At 36.7% G+C, this 12,751-nt stretch overlaps 3 protein-coding genes across 3 annotated transcripts in view; 2 read left to right on the forward strand and 1 right to left on the reverse strand.

Moving 5' to 3' along the window:
- Positions 1-3,910, forward strand: part of LOC119832514 (prominin-like protein) — a 44,504-nt gene extending 40,594 nt beyond the window's left edge. Inside the window, exons 16-17 of the mRNA XM_038356175.1 lie at positions 2,700-2,799; positions 3,506-3,910. Coding sequence (XP_038212103.1) covers positions 2,700-2,799; positions 3,506-3,755 — 350 coding nt within the window. The 3' untranslated portion in view covers positions 3,756-3,910. The remainder of the gene's footprint in view (positions 1-2,699; positions 2,800-3,505) is intronic.
- A 10-nt stretch (positions 3,911-3,920) lies between these two features.
- LOC119832606 lies at positions 3,921-9,610 on the forward strand. Its single transcript, XM_038356288.1, has 3 exons — positions 3,921-6,036; positions 6,247-6,327; positions 6,596-9,610. Exons 1-3 carry the CDS (start codon positions 5,700-5,702, stop codon positions 6,649-6,651), a joined length of 474 nt encoding a protein of 157 aa, XP_038212216.1. The 5' UTR covers positions 3,921-5,699; the 3' UTR covers positions 6,652-9,610.
- A 519-nt stretch (positions 9,611-10,129) lies between these two features.
- LOC119832605 (sodium-independent sulfate anion transporter-like) overlaps positions 10,130-12,751 on the reverse strand; it is a 29,959-nt gene continuing 27,337 nt past the window's right edge. The window contains exons 11-13 of the mRNA XM_038356287.1: positions 12,042-12,200; positions 11,256-11,440; positions 10,130-10,481 (exon numbers count right to left, since the gene is read on the reverse strand). Coding sequence (XP_038212215.1) covers position 10,481; positions 11,256-11,440; positions 12,042-12,200 — 345 coding nt within the window. The 3' untranslated portion in view covers positions 10,130-10,480. The remainder of the gene's footprint in view (positions 10,482-11,255; positions 11,441-12,041; positions 12,201-12,751) is intronic.

Genomic DNA, 12,751 nt, shown 5'->3' on the forward strand with positions numbered 1-12,751 from the left:
ACACACACACACACACGCACACCACACACACACACACATCGACACACAGAGAGAGTATACGTTACGAATGTGTACGCATATAAACATTCACGTACCTCTAATGGTAACTTCAAGTATTTGATCATTATTTTAAATATTTTCTTTTTTTCTTACACATGATATTTAATTTACTTTCAATTCGATATGACGCTTCTATTAAAAAATCCTCAAAAAAAACGACTTAAGCCTTAAAATATTGTTGTCTACATAGTGCAATTACAACTTAATACTAACATTGCATCAAAGTAGCAGCCACTGATAGGCATAAAGAGAAAAAACATTACTTATTCAAATGTTACTATCAATGTTGGTGTTAAAATAGGTACATATTATTAAAATTTCAACACCCATACACAAACAGTGCGCTTATATTATTTTATAGTGGAAAATCACCAAGGAAGAAGCTACATCCATATGTTAAAATTTTGTCAGTCTAATTGTACCGATCTTTTTTTGAGAGTAACTTCTTCTAAGGAGAATACAGCACAATACTGGAATTATATATCTTTTCAACACTCTAAATAGATTCTTAAGAGAAATATATTTATTGATAAATGTATGTGCTGTGTTCTCACATATGTTAATTTACTAATTTAAGAAATCATTCATCTGCCATCATCATCGTTGTGTTTCGAATTGTTTGCAGATTGTGTTACATCTTCACGCAAAATACTGCAAATGATTCATTTAATTTTAATTTATATTTCTGTTTTCGTATGATTTTATATGAGTTCTTTTACTTGATATGTTAACCCCTGTATGAGTTTGTCGATGGTAATTAATTTACTTGCTGTGCACCCTTCATCCTCGTAGTGAATGGAAGTCCTTATTTACATATTTTGATTAGACGAGTCCGTAATACTTGGGCTCTATGGTTTTCGAGAGAGAGGGAGATATTTTGTAAGCGTAGTTGTCTTATGGCACTATAATACTAACGACATAGTAATAGTCCCACTCTCTCGTTCTAACACATCGTGGCTCTTATGCATACGACAGAGTCCGAATGCTTTTTTTTTACTATCTACTTAAAATGTGAGCATGCCAATGTGTGGTTAAAGAGCTGAGATAATTTATACGTATGGTATCACAAACTGTTGACATTGATAAACTTTACAATTGTGCTTTTATAATGTACCGAACTGAATAGCTAGTTGATAAAAACAGTTTATTTTTGTTTGATGAGTTTTTTTAGTACTGAATAGTGTTCTGAGTTTTTGTTTTTCGCATTTGTTTCTTTATTTTAATTTTCTCACCGCCATATAAAGTTAATTACAACTGTAAATATCGTTCAATTTAATAATTACGTTATAAATAATACACGTTATGAATTACTCAATGACGCAATTTGATAGAGAGTACGATCGCGTTGGTCATGGCGCTAAATATTCACAAAGATAGTGTTTATACGTTCGTCCGTCTGACGTAATGGTGTTGTCAGCAGCGAGTACGAGCCGATGTGCCGTAATCGCGGCTGGTGGCGGTGACGCAGCGCCAACTCGGGTAACACTATACATACAACCTACCAATACGCCATACCATACTCGATACAGTACATTTTACCTGACAATATTTAGATCGCTCTTACAAATGGATAAATCGAAGCTTATCCACCTCGAAGGACCAATATGAAAGTTATTTTACAACATCATTGCTAATCCGGCTCGAAGGACTAGCTAGAAATCAGTTTGTGTGATGTGTTGAATAGATATTGTCAGGTAAATAAAAATTACTGTTGTAGATCGTGATGTGCGCTCTTTGACCCTACAGTGGCTTGCATTCCCCCCCCCTAGTTACCCAATGGCTCATTGGAAATAATACGATTAACCAATAACTAAATATATACGAAATCACGGCCCTATTAAATTAGGTCATTAGGTAGTAAAAAAAACGATGTAGGTTTCTGAGTCATGCATCAATAACAGAGAGAAATAGTTATCCTCGAATGCCTTTGTTTTAATTAGAGTTAGACTAGCTTCCACAAACTTAATGCATGTCTTCCAATGAGCCAAAGTGTAATGTATCGACATGGTCGTCTCGTTGTTGTGATGAGGTCCCCCAGTATATAGACGTATGGGCATGTAACGCTAACTACATTGCTTACAATCCATACATATTTGGCGGGTTCCCATTGCGGTTATCATACGTCATCCGCAATGCATCTGTTGCATTTGTAAATACTCATGATAGTGGTAGATGTGCCCTTGGTATGGATATGTTTGTTTACCTTTATTTTCCTTTACTTTTACAATTCATTCATGAAAACACAAATTTTAGTCCACGAATTAAAATAATTATAAAGATACCATTTGTAGAAAAAAGAAGTATAACATAACTATAATGCTTAGATACCTACACATTTTTATGTTTTATATATTTTTAATAATAACTAAAAATAAGAACTTTCTGTGCATTTTTTTTTCTGAAGGTTAAACGAGTGTTATACTCTTCGATTGTGTCGTCTATTTGATTCACTCGCTATGGAACTTAGAGAATTCAAATACAAGAGGTTTTCTATTATAGACCAAATGAAATATGTCGACAATTATTCGAAGTGTTCCCACAAATTCTGGTGCACTACGCGACCGGCACAGAACACATTGGTAGACGTCGGCTTAGGTTTAGCGAGCTTAGTATAAAGCTTAGAGTAAATGATTTATGAGTTCGCATAGCGCGTGTCGACGCCCTGTCAGCCTTGTCTGTTTGTTGCAGCGAGTATTTGTATGACGCGTACGCGGACCGCGATAACGTACCCCTTGCCAAGTAAGTGCCCTACACTAGCGACAAGCTTATGGTTTTTGATCTTCACGATGACAAATAGAATGTTCTGAACTTATTGAATGAAATATTCGTGGTCGTGACCTCACTAAAAAGAGAATAACCTAAGAACATTAGGTGTTAAATGTCCTTGTGAAGACTTAAACCATAATAAGCCCTTCACATACCTCTGCTCCCTTGCCTTTTGCGCATGCGCTAATATTACATCCGCTTCGTAAGGTGCGCTCTCGACTTATGAATTGTTTAATTGGAATTCTCTTTGAATGAGATCGGGCGCGCACTTTAGTGATTTAATTTTCTTTTAATCTGGTGTGTTGGCAATTGGGTTTTTAATGCACGTGTGAGTGAAATTTTATTGGTAACATAGTGGAGGGGCTGTTCAAAACAATAAAACATGCAATCGACTAAATGTAAAGAAACAAAATAATAAACGCATGAAACGTAATAATATAAGAAGACATGCATGTTAGCATTCCCGCACGGCGACGAAATAAATACCCGTTTATGTTTCGTTCCTTTATGTTGTTTTTATTTTTATTTGATTCGGTTAGGAACATTCATACAGCGTATAGATGAACGCCATCATCACTAGATAGAGCATGATCGATGGCCGATGAGCAACAAAGTTGCGCATAACGCACACTCATATGCGCAATTTTGATTGAATTTTGTGGGGGCGGGGCGTGCGCAGAGGGTCGAAGCGTAGCACCCTGGACATCGAGGGCAAGATCGCAGAGTGGCGCGGGCGGAACCGCGCGGCGGGCGCCGAGCCGGCGGAGGAGGGCGACTCGCCGCAGTCGCGCACGCAGCTCGTGGTGGGCGGCCGCGGCGAGGTCGTGTGCGCGCTGCTGCCGCCGCCCGCCGCGCTCATCGACGACCTCAAGACGCGCCTCGATGCCAAGGACGAGGACAACGAGTCGGGCATACACGAGTCCGAATAGTTCTAGAACCTTCCGCCCTCTCTTCTTGTTTTCGTTGACGTTGCGCATCGTGAATTCGATTCCCCGTAAATTTTTGTATGTTTGTTTGATGTTTATTGTTACGTGTAGGTTCGTATTCAATTGTACCTTAGAGGTATGGAATTGAATGAGCTTCGGCGATGAGGTTGCAATTATTCGACCAATTTTTCGTAGTGCGGTCGAGGTCGGCACGTCTTCCGCTCCCTGTGTGGTGGTGACCACTTGATGTCCATTTTTAGACACGTTTAAATTAATCGTCGAAATTGCAATTGTAATGATTGATGTTACAAACTCATGAAATTTTTGGAAGATTTATGGTAGCAAATACATATATGAATATTTTATAACTTTTATAAAATAACTGATAATGCTTTGTATAAATATACGTCCATAAGAACCGCTTATCGCTTTAACGTGGGATTGAAGAATGTTTGGATCAATACTGATTATGTTCTGTCAAATAGTACAGGAAGGTACTGCAGTATTGGTCCCAATGCTAAGTCGTATTGTATACTAATCGCAACGCTTGTACAAGTTTTGATGCTATATAAGCTATAGGTACAGATCTAACCAAATTTTATTGTAGCCGAAAATGATTTTTATTTTCATAAAATATTTCATTTTACATACGGAGCACATGCTTATACATGAGTAGAATTTGATAAAGCGTTTTGATACTATGCATTTATATACACGTAAATCCTAAAACATAGATCTGATTATTACTGTAATTGTATGTGTACTAGTCCTTTATATATATATATAATAATAGATTATTCTAAATGTCTATCATATTCATTATTCATATCACATTAGGTATCTAACCATATAATGTTTTAATTAACTTAACCAATAGAACAAACTTATTATTATAATTGATTTGTGTATTGACGTACTCTTAAGAAATTTTAACACATTAATGTGGTTGCACTGCAGTGAATTGATAGTTTTATGTACAAACACACAAACTTTGTGAATATGTGTCTATGTAATAATCGTAATCTTGTAATCTCTGGATGTTGTATCAGTGTAACTTACGGATCTTATAGTAATTGTAAGTGTAAGACATACGTAATGTATCATATCATATTATTAATGTATAATTGTTATGGAAAAATAATCTCTATTATAAGTGCATAAGGCAGTATTTAGAAGCCCGAATGTGGTCTCTCGGAAGGGGAATTCAGTCGAGCCCAATTTGGTAACTAACTCATTCGTGATTTATCTTGTTTTCTGTTTTATTTTGCATGTACTGTCACCCAGTAACATAGTATTATATGGTTGAAGTAGACTTAGATATATGTCTAAATTAAAGTGTTTTTAATTAGTTGAACCTGCTAGAGGATCTTATTTCTTTTTTTTCTTATTTTTCGTTTCTCGTATTGTGGTATTTTCTGTTACTTTTGGGTACTTTTTAACCTTTCCAGGCACGCAAATTTTATGTAGCATGCGTTCCCCGCTCTGAGTGTTCTTAATTTCTTCAAAGCAGTATACAGATGGTGGTTTAAATTCGTTTTGATTGTTGTTGTTTTTAGTTTTATTTTCATCTGAATTCTGTTTTGATATAACCTTTTTAATGACAACTTTCGACTGTCGACTAATACTGTTATATTAATTAAATTTTCGAGTGGTATCTTTAGGAGCGAGATTTGTAAAGTTAAAAACATTGAAAATAGATTCTTTATACATAAAAGTGTAGTACATAGCAACTTATCCTCATCATGTAAATACCTGTTAATATCTGTTCATTTCCAATAAATAAATATTTGAAGTATAAATCAGTTTAAATACACATAAAAAAGAAAAGAAAGTCGGTGTGCGACTGAGCTATCGGCCAGCACTGATCGTCAGATTTCTCTTGTATAATCTATTTAGTATAATCCCGGAGATCTTACGTCCGAGTTGTATTTATTGTCAGAAAGTTAAATGAAACCTCATCAACATCTCGCTCTTGAAGTCCTCGGTCCCTACTTCTACACGATCGTAGTCGAAAGTAGTCGCCATATAACGTGCAGCAGGTGGTATAGCGCGCATTGTATTGCAGCGCCTACAAGGCGGAGAAGCGCGCGGGGCGCGGGCGGCGCGAGCGTGAGGGGCGCGAGCGGGAGGCGCGGGAGGGGCGCGAGCGCGAGCGGGAGCGGGAGGGGCGCGAGGGGCGCGGGGCGGGAGCGGCGCGCGCGCGCGACGACGGCGCCGCCGCGCTCGCCCTGGCGCCGCCTGTCGACGCACACCACGCGCGCAGATATAATGATATGGCGCCAAAGTGAGTACACACTAGCTTTGTTTTATATGCGGAAACTACTAATCCAAGGAAAGTTAAGACGATTTTTCACAATTGTTTCTTAACAAAAAGTATTTAATATTGTAATAATAAAATAAATGCTATGTAAAAAATAAATCAGGTAATATAAAATAAAAAATTTGAATTGGAATGCAATGTAACATGTTAACAGTTGTGATAATGCAATTTCAGACACTGGGAGGAAGGACTGCCTCGGTACCACGGGCCTACTGAGTACGAGCGACCACCACCATACTACTATCCCGGACCAAAGTGAGTAATTTTTATACGCTTCTAGCATCAACATTTCATTCCACCTAACAGTATGATATTAGTTATAACTATCTGATTCGTATCTGCCCGGTTCTGCCAGTTTAAAAAAAAACTTCAACCTTTTTGCAGACTTACTGAATAGCATAATATTGTCTATAAAATTTTTGCCAGGAGCACAGCAACTGACACTGTGACACGATAATTTGTGTGCGATATTATGTGACGTTTCGCATTTTTTTTTAATTCTTATGTTATCTGTTGTTTCCAGTGATAGACAGTAAACTAGCGCTCACAGAACTCGACGACGACGTACTGAAGTACTAAGTCCAGTCCCCACATCCACGCAACGTATGTACAACACAAACTGACAATCGTTCCCCATAGATATAGTCTCATAGTATTTTTCCATGTCATAGATGTATTGAGTCATTTAAATAATTATCGGTCACAATGATACTAATATACTATACGTTTCCACCAATTTTTACTCTAAAGGTGTAATGCTGTGTTCATTCAACACTCCATTGTACAGTTATACCTCCTCAGACTTTGTAACGCATTCCATAATGTGATCTATGTCAAAGAGCTTAGAGTTGAAATTAGTGTAATCAATCTTAAATTTTACCAATCGGTATTGCGTCTTGTGCAAGATTGCTGATTCGGAGTCCATTGTAAACGCGCATCGAAATACATATTTTTCTAGGCTAATTTTGACGTATGCCATCTCTATCGAGTAACTGTTTAGTAAAATAATTGTAAGTAAAAGTTCAGGGACAGTTTAAAACGGTGAAAATGTATACGAATTCTTACAAAAATAATTCAGACTTTTTCTATTAAGTGACTTGATTGATAAATAAAAACTAAAAGCTAAATTTTGATTGATGATAATCCTCTGTAACATTTCGCGAATATTTGCGAAGGTCGTTTTAACCTGTCCAAGGGCTATAATGGTAAAATAATTTGGTACTCTATACTTGTAGTTGTAACGTGTAGGCGCGTATAGTGGGATGTCATGTCGGGTGAAGATGATTCCAATCATAACTGCCATATTTCGACTGTCCTGTATTTATACAATATTAGCGGATTTATCGTTTTAATGCGCGTGCCCTTTTGTAGACAGATTTGTTAAACCATTTTAATTTGAACAAGTCTAAAAGTTTCCGCTGAAACAGCGAAGAATTTTGCAAAGAACTGGCGTGCGATTTTCCGGATAAATTGTAACAGAGAAAATAAATCTTCTTTTGGATGTCTTTACAGACTCCGATTTGATAGTAGAATAAATTTATAGGTTTTCCGAAAAAAAAAAAGGAAAATGTATGCAAAAGGGCGCGTCTAGCTCAAGAGTATATTGTGTGATGTTGAAGACCCCCAGGGTCGTATTGGCTTTAAGTTAGTCTGAATGCTTTACGTGTTGGTATCTCGCGGCTCTCCGCACAAATATGACTTTCAGAGGTTCTTTACTTAGCGTTGGAAATTTTTTCTCTAGGTTATTAGCGGGGTGCTTATAAGAAACTAAATTGTTTGTACGATTTGTTGATGGATTGTGAATCTTGTGTTTGACGTATGAATTTCTAGGTGCGGTTTAGAAGTAAATAGGTCTTGTTTCTAAAATATGTTCTGAGTTTTATGAGGTATGACAATATGGTAGGGCAAAATGAAAATTGGAGTATATACCTGATTTCTTATATGACCTATATTAAGAGTTTTTTTTTGGTGTAAGACGTCGTTTTCAAGGTTTCTTATAAGCGCTTACAAATATTAAAATTTTGTAGCCTTTTTTAATGTCTTGCACTTTTTTGAGTGTGTTAAAAAGGGTAGTTCGAAGGAAATGGATCGGGTAAAGAAATTTGTAAGTGATGTTTATTCTTTATATACACTTTTCTCGAATAATTAAAATATTATTTTCAAAATGGGTTATTTTGGAAATTACTCCCATTCTGTTCAACGATTAAATTAAACACTATTTGATAATATTTCGAAAAGTTGTATAAAGAGTGAAATGATATAAATCTTGGTGAACATCACGGTATCGAGATTAGAAACGCATTTATTATTAGGATTAGTAGGTATAACTAACTCTGTAATGTAAAGTATTAGGTGAGTAATTGTAAGCAGGGATGCTATGTGGACGCCATGCCAAACTTTATAAATTTATTCATATTGTAAGTTAAATGAAGAGTAAATTTAGTTGGAATTACTGACGATATAATTTTCTGGTTAAGAAATAGATACGGGCTGCAATAGTAGCGAGATTAGTTAAGTGTAGAAGCCCCTTCATTCCCAGTTGCAGTTTGAAACTTCCTTTGTATGTCCTTCCAAAGACAAACTAGGCACTTGAAGACATACGTAAGCCCTTTGTTAGTCACTTGTTTTGAACCTAGACTTGAATTTAATAGTATTAAGCTTTCTAAATATATTTGTGGACGCGTTTTACTCCCGACTCTAATACTCGTTCGCGTCCACACTATCTATTGGTTAGTGCTATAAACTGGCCATTTATATCCTATTTAGTTATTATTAATCAATTTGTATTTTATTTTAGGTTATTTTCATTAGTTGACGCGTATGTTCAAATTATTAAATGTGTCATATCTGTTAGTTAGGTTATGTTGAGGGAAATGCCAAAAATGTTCTAAATTTTATTTTCGGCGTTGTTTTTTTTGTGATTTTGGAAAACTTAGATGTGGACAATTCTATTTCAATATTTGTTTTATCACCTTGAAATGTTGGAAGTAATGGTTAATACTGATAATGACTGAAATTTAATAAACGTTTCATTTTTTACAGTATTGAATTAAAAATCCTTTATATAGTACGCTGTAGATCTCTATGTGGTTGTATCGTCTTTCCAGCTCATTTAAAAGAAACTTCCAGAAATTGTATACTCTATTGTGAATTAAACCACTGCTCAATAATTCATTCAATGTTGGTGCTATACGCATCTGAGTAGGTTATTTAGTTCGAATTGTGGGCAAACGAGCGAAGTGCGGTCGAAACATGTGGATATTAATAAAGTATAAAGATGTCATACGATATTAAAAATCCTTATCGGTTAGGATATGTATGAAGCATGTGAAGCTCGGAGAGGAAGTAAAGATAACGGTGGATATGCAGAAGAGTATTTAGTTGTATCTTATTTAGACCAATCTTGAGGTGATTGTGTAACGTTATTGTTTATGGTACGCAGATGTAACCAAAAAGTTTTGTATGTACGTCCCGTAAGGGCTGTGGTCCGCTGAGCCGGAGTGTATTGAGAATGTAAAATAAATTTGATTATCTCCAATCTGGTGTTCTTTTTTGTACAACACCTACTCAAAGCTAACCGACGCAAGGTAAGTGAGGAAACGATACGAAATATATCTATGTTCTACATTTTCAAGTGTTTTTTTGGTTAGTAAGTGAATATAACAGGAGTAAGCATGGTGTTTACTAAAGTAAATTGTGTTTTTTTTTTGTTTTGGGTAGGTTTAGAAAATGGGGCTGGTGTACAAGTTGAGGTTGAGTAATTTATTTGAATTTTATGTAATGATAATGATCTCGTAATTTATGGATTATACCTTAAATCGATATATAGCACACATATATAATACTCTATACAATAATCAAAATTGTTAATATCTATTATATTTTATGATGTCTAATCGAAGTCGGTACTTCATAATAACTTTTTCTTCATATTTATTTGTTTTTATTTAACTTGAATAAATGATACTTGTGTCTGAGTTTCTTTATACATCCTGTTTGTATCCGGCATGTTTATTCAACGATGGTTATACGTAATGGTGTAAAAGCAACACAAAAATATCTTTCCAAATCTTTATTCATCAACAATAAGATAATACTGTAAAGATTTTTTGCCTCTTCACACTGCGCACACTATTCAAATTATCTATTACATATAGTTGTATTTTACATACAATTCAATTTACTTACATATATTTCACTAATTATTAAAATATATTTTTTACAATTTTAATATTTAAAAAAGAGCAATACATTGTGATAGGAAGTATAAATATTAATTATCACAAACATTTAATCTCTCTTTGTACCCTGTTTCTTAGTGTTATGTTTATCATAATTCGATATAGTTCAATAGAAACAAAGTCCGCTCGTCTCTGAGGAAACACCATGCACGTATCGGAGGTTGGTTTCTGTAAGAGATATAATAAAAATTAAGTAAAAATATCTGTAAAATTGTGAAATTTTTTAGTCATCAGGTGATCGCAAAATGTATGGGCTATTTTCTGAAAAAATAAATAAATATATGTGCGTTTTGGGACGCCCCACAGATGTGATCAATTCAGCAGTATGCGTAAGGGAAAGGACAGTCAGATGAAGCGGTTTAACCTCCCATAAGAAGTAATCACTTCAATAAAAATATGGCTCTGAGGAATTGTATTATCTATTCCAACATCAGACCACCCGTTGTTAAAGCTAATTTTAACCGCACAATGATGTGTAATGTAAAAGAAGATGAAGGTTTGGAATGATTTTTAGCGCTGCCCGCTTTTAAGAGTAAGAGATAAGGAATGTATTGACGACTGGAAAGGAGGAATGGACTGGGAAGGGTGGGAAGAAAGAAATAGGCTTCCTCGATTCACGCGGCGCGAGCATATTTGATTAGCACTTGCGGTGTTCCTGAACATTGTTCCTTCAATAAAAGAGAATACGAGTCACTCAAAAACTACCATTGTTATTAGTGTTTATGGGTTGTGGACCACTTAACATCAGATGGACCGTCTGCTCCTTGGCTCGTTCTGCTATAAAAAAACAAGGTAAATTACCAAATCTAGAAACGGTGAAGGAAAACATTGTGAGGAGACTCATAGGAGGCCTGTGTCCCGGCAATGGGAACATTTATGGGCTGATGAAAATGATGCTGATGATGATGATGATGATGATGATGATGATGATGATGAAATTACCAAGTGGGTTGCTTGGCGCCGGTGGCGAGGTTGCGCAGCAGGCGGTCGAGGTCGGTGCGGTGCGCGCAGAGCAGGAACTCGCGCGGCCGCACGCCGCGGAACACCTCCGCGATGGACGGCTTCACGTTGTAGAAGATCAGCGTCTGCCCGCGCGCGTGGAAGTCGTCGATCAGCGACTTTATGCCCTGGATATTGGGTAAATGAGATAATATGTATGTCCTGATACATTAGATAAGAAGTTATTAGATCGTCAAAGTTATGTTCGTTCCGTTATTTGCTATTAAGTAAACTCTGTAGTTAAACTGAATTTGACTTTTGTACAAAACGTGGTAATTAATATTCTGTATTGAACTTCATTGGCGTGGTTGGAGTAAATGGCTTAGTGGCTAAACCAAAACCAAAACAAAATTATACGTCGAAAACAAAAATTTGGTGGTGCACTACGTAGTTACAATCCAGATCGTTCTTAGGCTTACGTGTAACGTAGTGAAGGCGTTTTTCTCAGTGTACGCCGACACAACTATATGTAGTCTACAGCTCGCACATTGTGCACCCTACTAGCTGTCAGATAATTCTCGAAAGTTCGAGAACGTTGCAACACACCCGAACCGCAGTTAAGTCCACATCTCGCACATTGCGCACCGCCGCTGTCAGAAAATTCTGGAAAGTTCTAGAACATTCGAGAATGTTGCAACACACCCGAACCGCAGTTAAGTCTACATCTCGCACCGCTGCTGTCAGAAAATTCTGGAAAGTTGTAGAACATTCGAGAAGGTAGCAACTCACCCTCGCCGCGGTGAAGTCGGCCGCCTGCACGTGGTGCGCGTCGAGCACGAGCGGCGCGTCGGCGGGCGCCTTGCGCAGCGCGCGCCGCACGAACTCGGCCGACGGGAACGCGAGCGCGCGGTCCACCGTCGCCAGCACGTACGGCACGCCGTCGCTCGACTGCCGGACGTTTGTTTATTGTATCATATCTATATATGTATATATGTAATCCCTATATGTATATAGATATGAAGAATTTACTAGCTGCACCCGGCAAACGCCGTTCTGCCTTACTCTTATCATTTAGGGGTATGAAAAATAGATGTTGGCCGATTCTCATAGATACCGGATAAGCACAAAAAATTTCATCAAAATCGGTCAAGTCGTTTCGGAGACACGAGAATTTTATATATTAGATGAAACACAGTCGCTTTGCGTCGCCTGTGTGTCTGTATGCTTACATCTTTACATTATGCATTTTTTATTTTATTTTATAAATAGATTGATTTAAGAGCAAGGTTTATATGTATAATATTATAGAAAACAGGGAGGAAAGATATTTTTGCTCAGAATTTTAGCATGCGAAGCTGTGAGAAAAAAGTATGTCATATTGGCCAATATATATAATACTGCCTTCTATGATCATCAATAATTATATACACAATCCTATACAATAACGATCGTAGAACTGCCCTAAAATATGATTGTCTAAATTTCAGTTTATGACAACC

Source organism: Zerene cesonia, chromosome 15, assembly GCF_012273895.1.
Source record: "Zerene cesonia ecotype Mississippi chromosome 15, Zerene_cesonia_1.1, whole genome shotgun sequence".
NCBI lineage: Eukaryota > Metazoa > Arthropoda > Insecta > Lepidoptera > Pieridae > Zerene > Zerene cesonia.

What these genes read in the sequence shown, in the direction of transcription:
- LOC119832606 (XM_038356288.1), top strand. Translation starts at nt 5,700, where the DNA reads ATGAAACCTCATCAACATCTCGCTCTTGAAGTCCTCGGTCCCTACTTC. An exon ending in TATAATGATATGGCGCCAAA is followed by an intron (nt 6,037 to 6,246) that starts GTGAGTACACAC and finishes ATGCAATTTCAG; the next exon opens with ACACTGGGAGGAAGGACTGC. An exon ending in TACTACTATCCCGGACCAAA is followed by an intron (nt 6,328 to 6,595) that starts GTGAGTAATTTT and finishes TGTTGTTTCCAG; the next exon opens with TGATAGACAGTAAACTAGCG.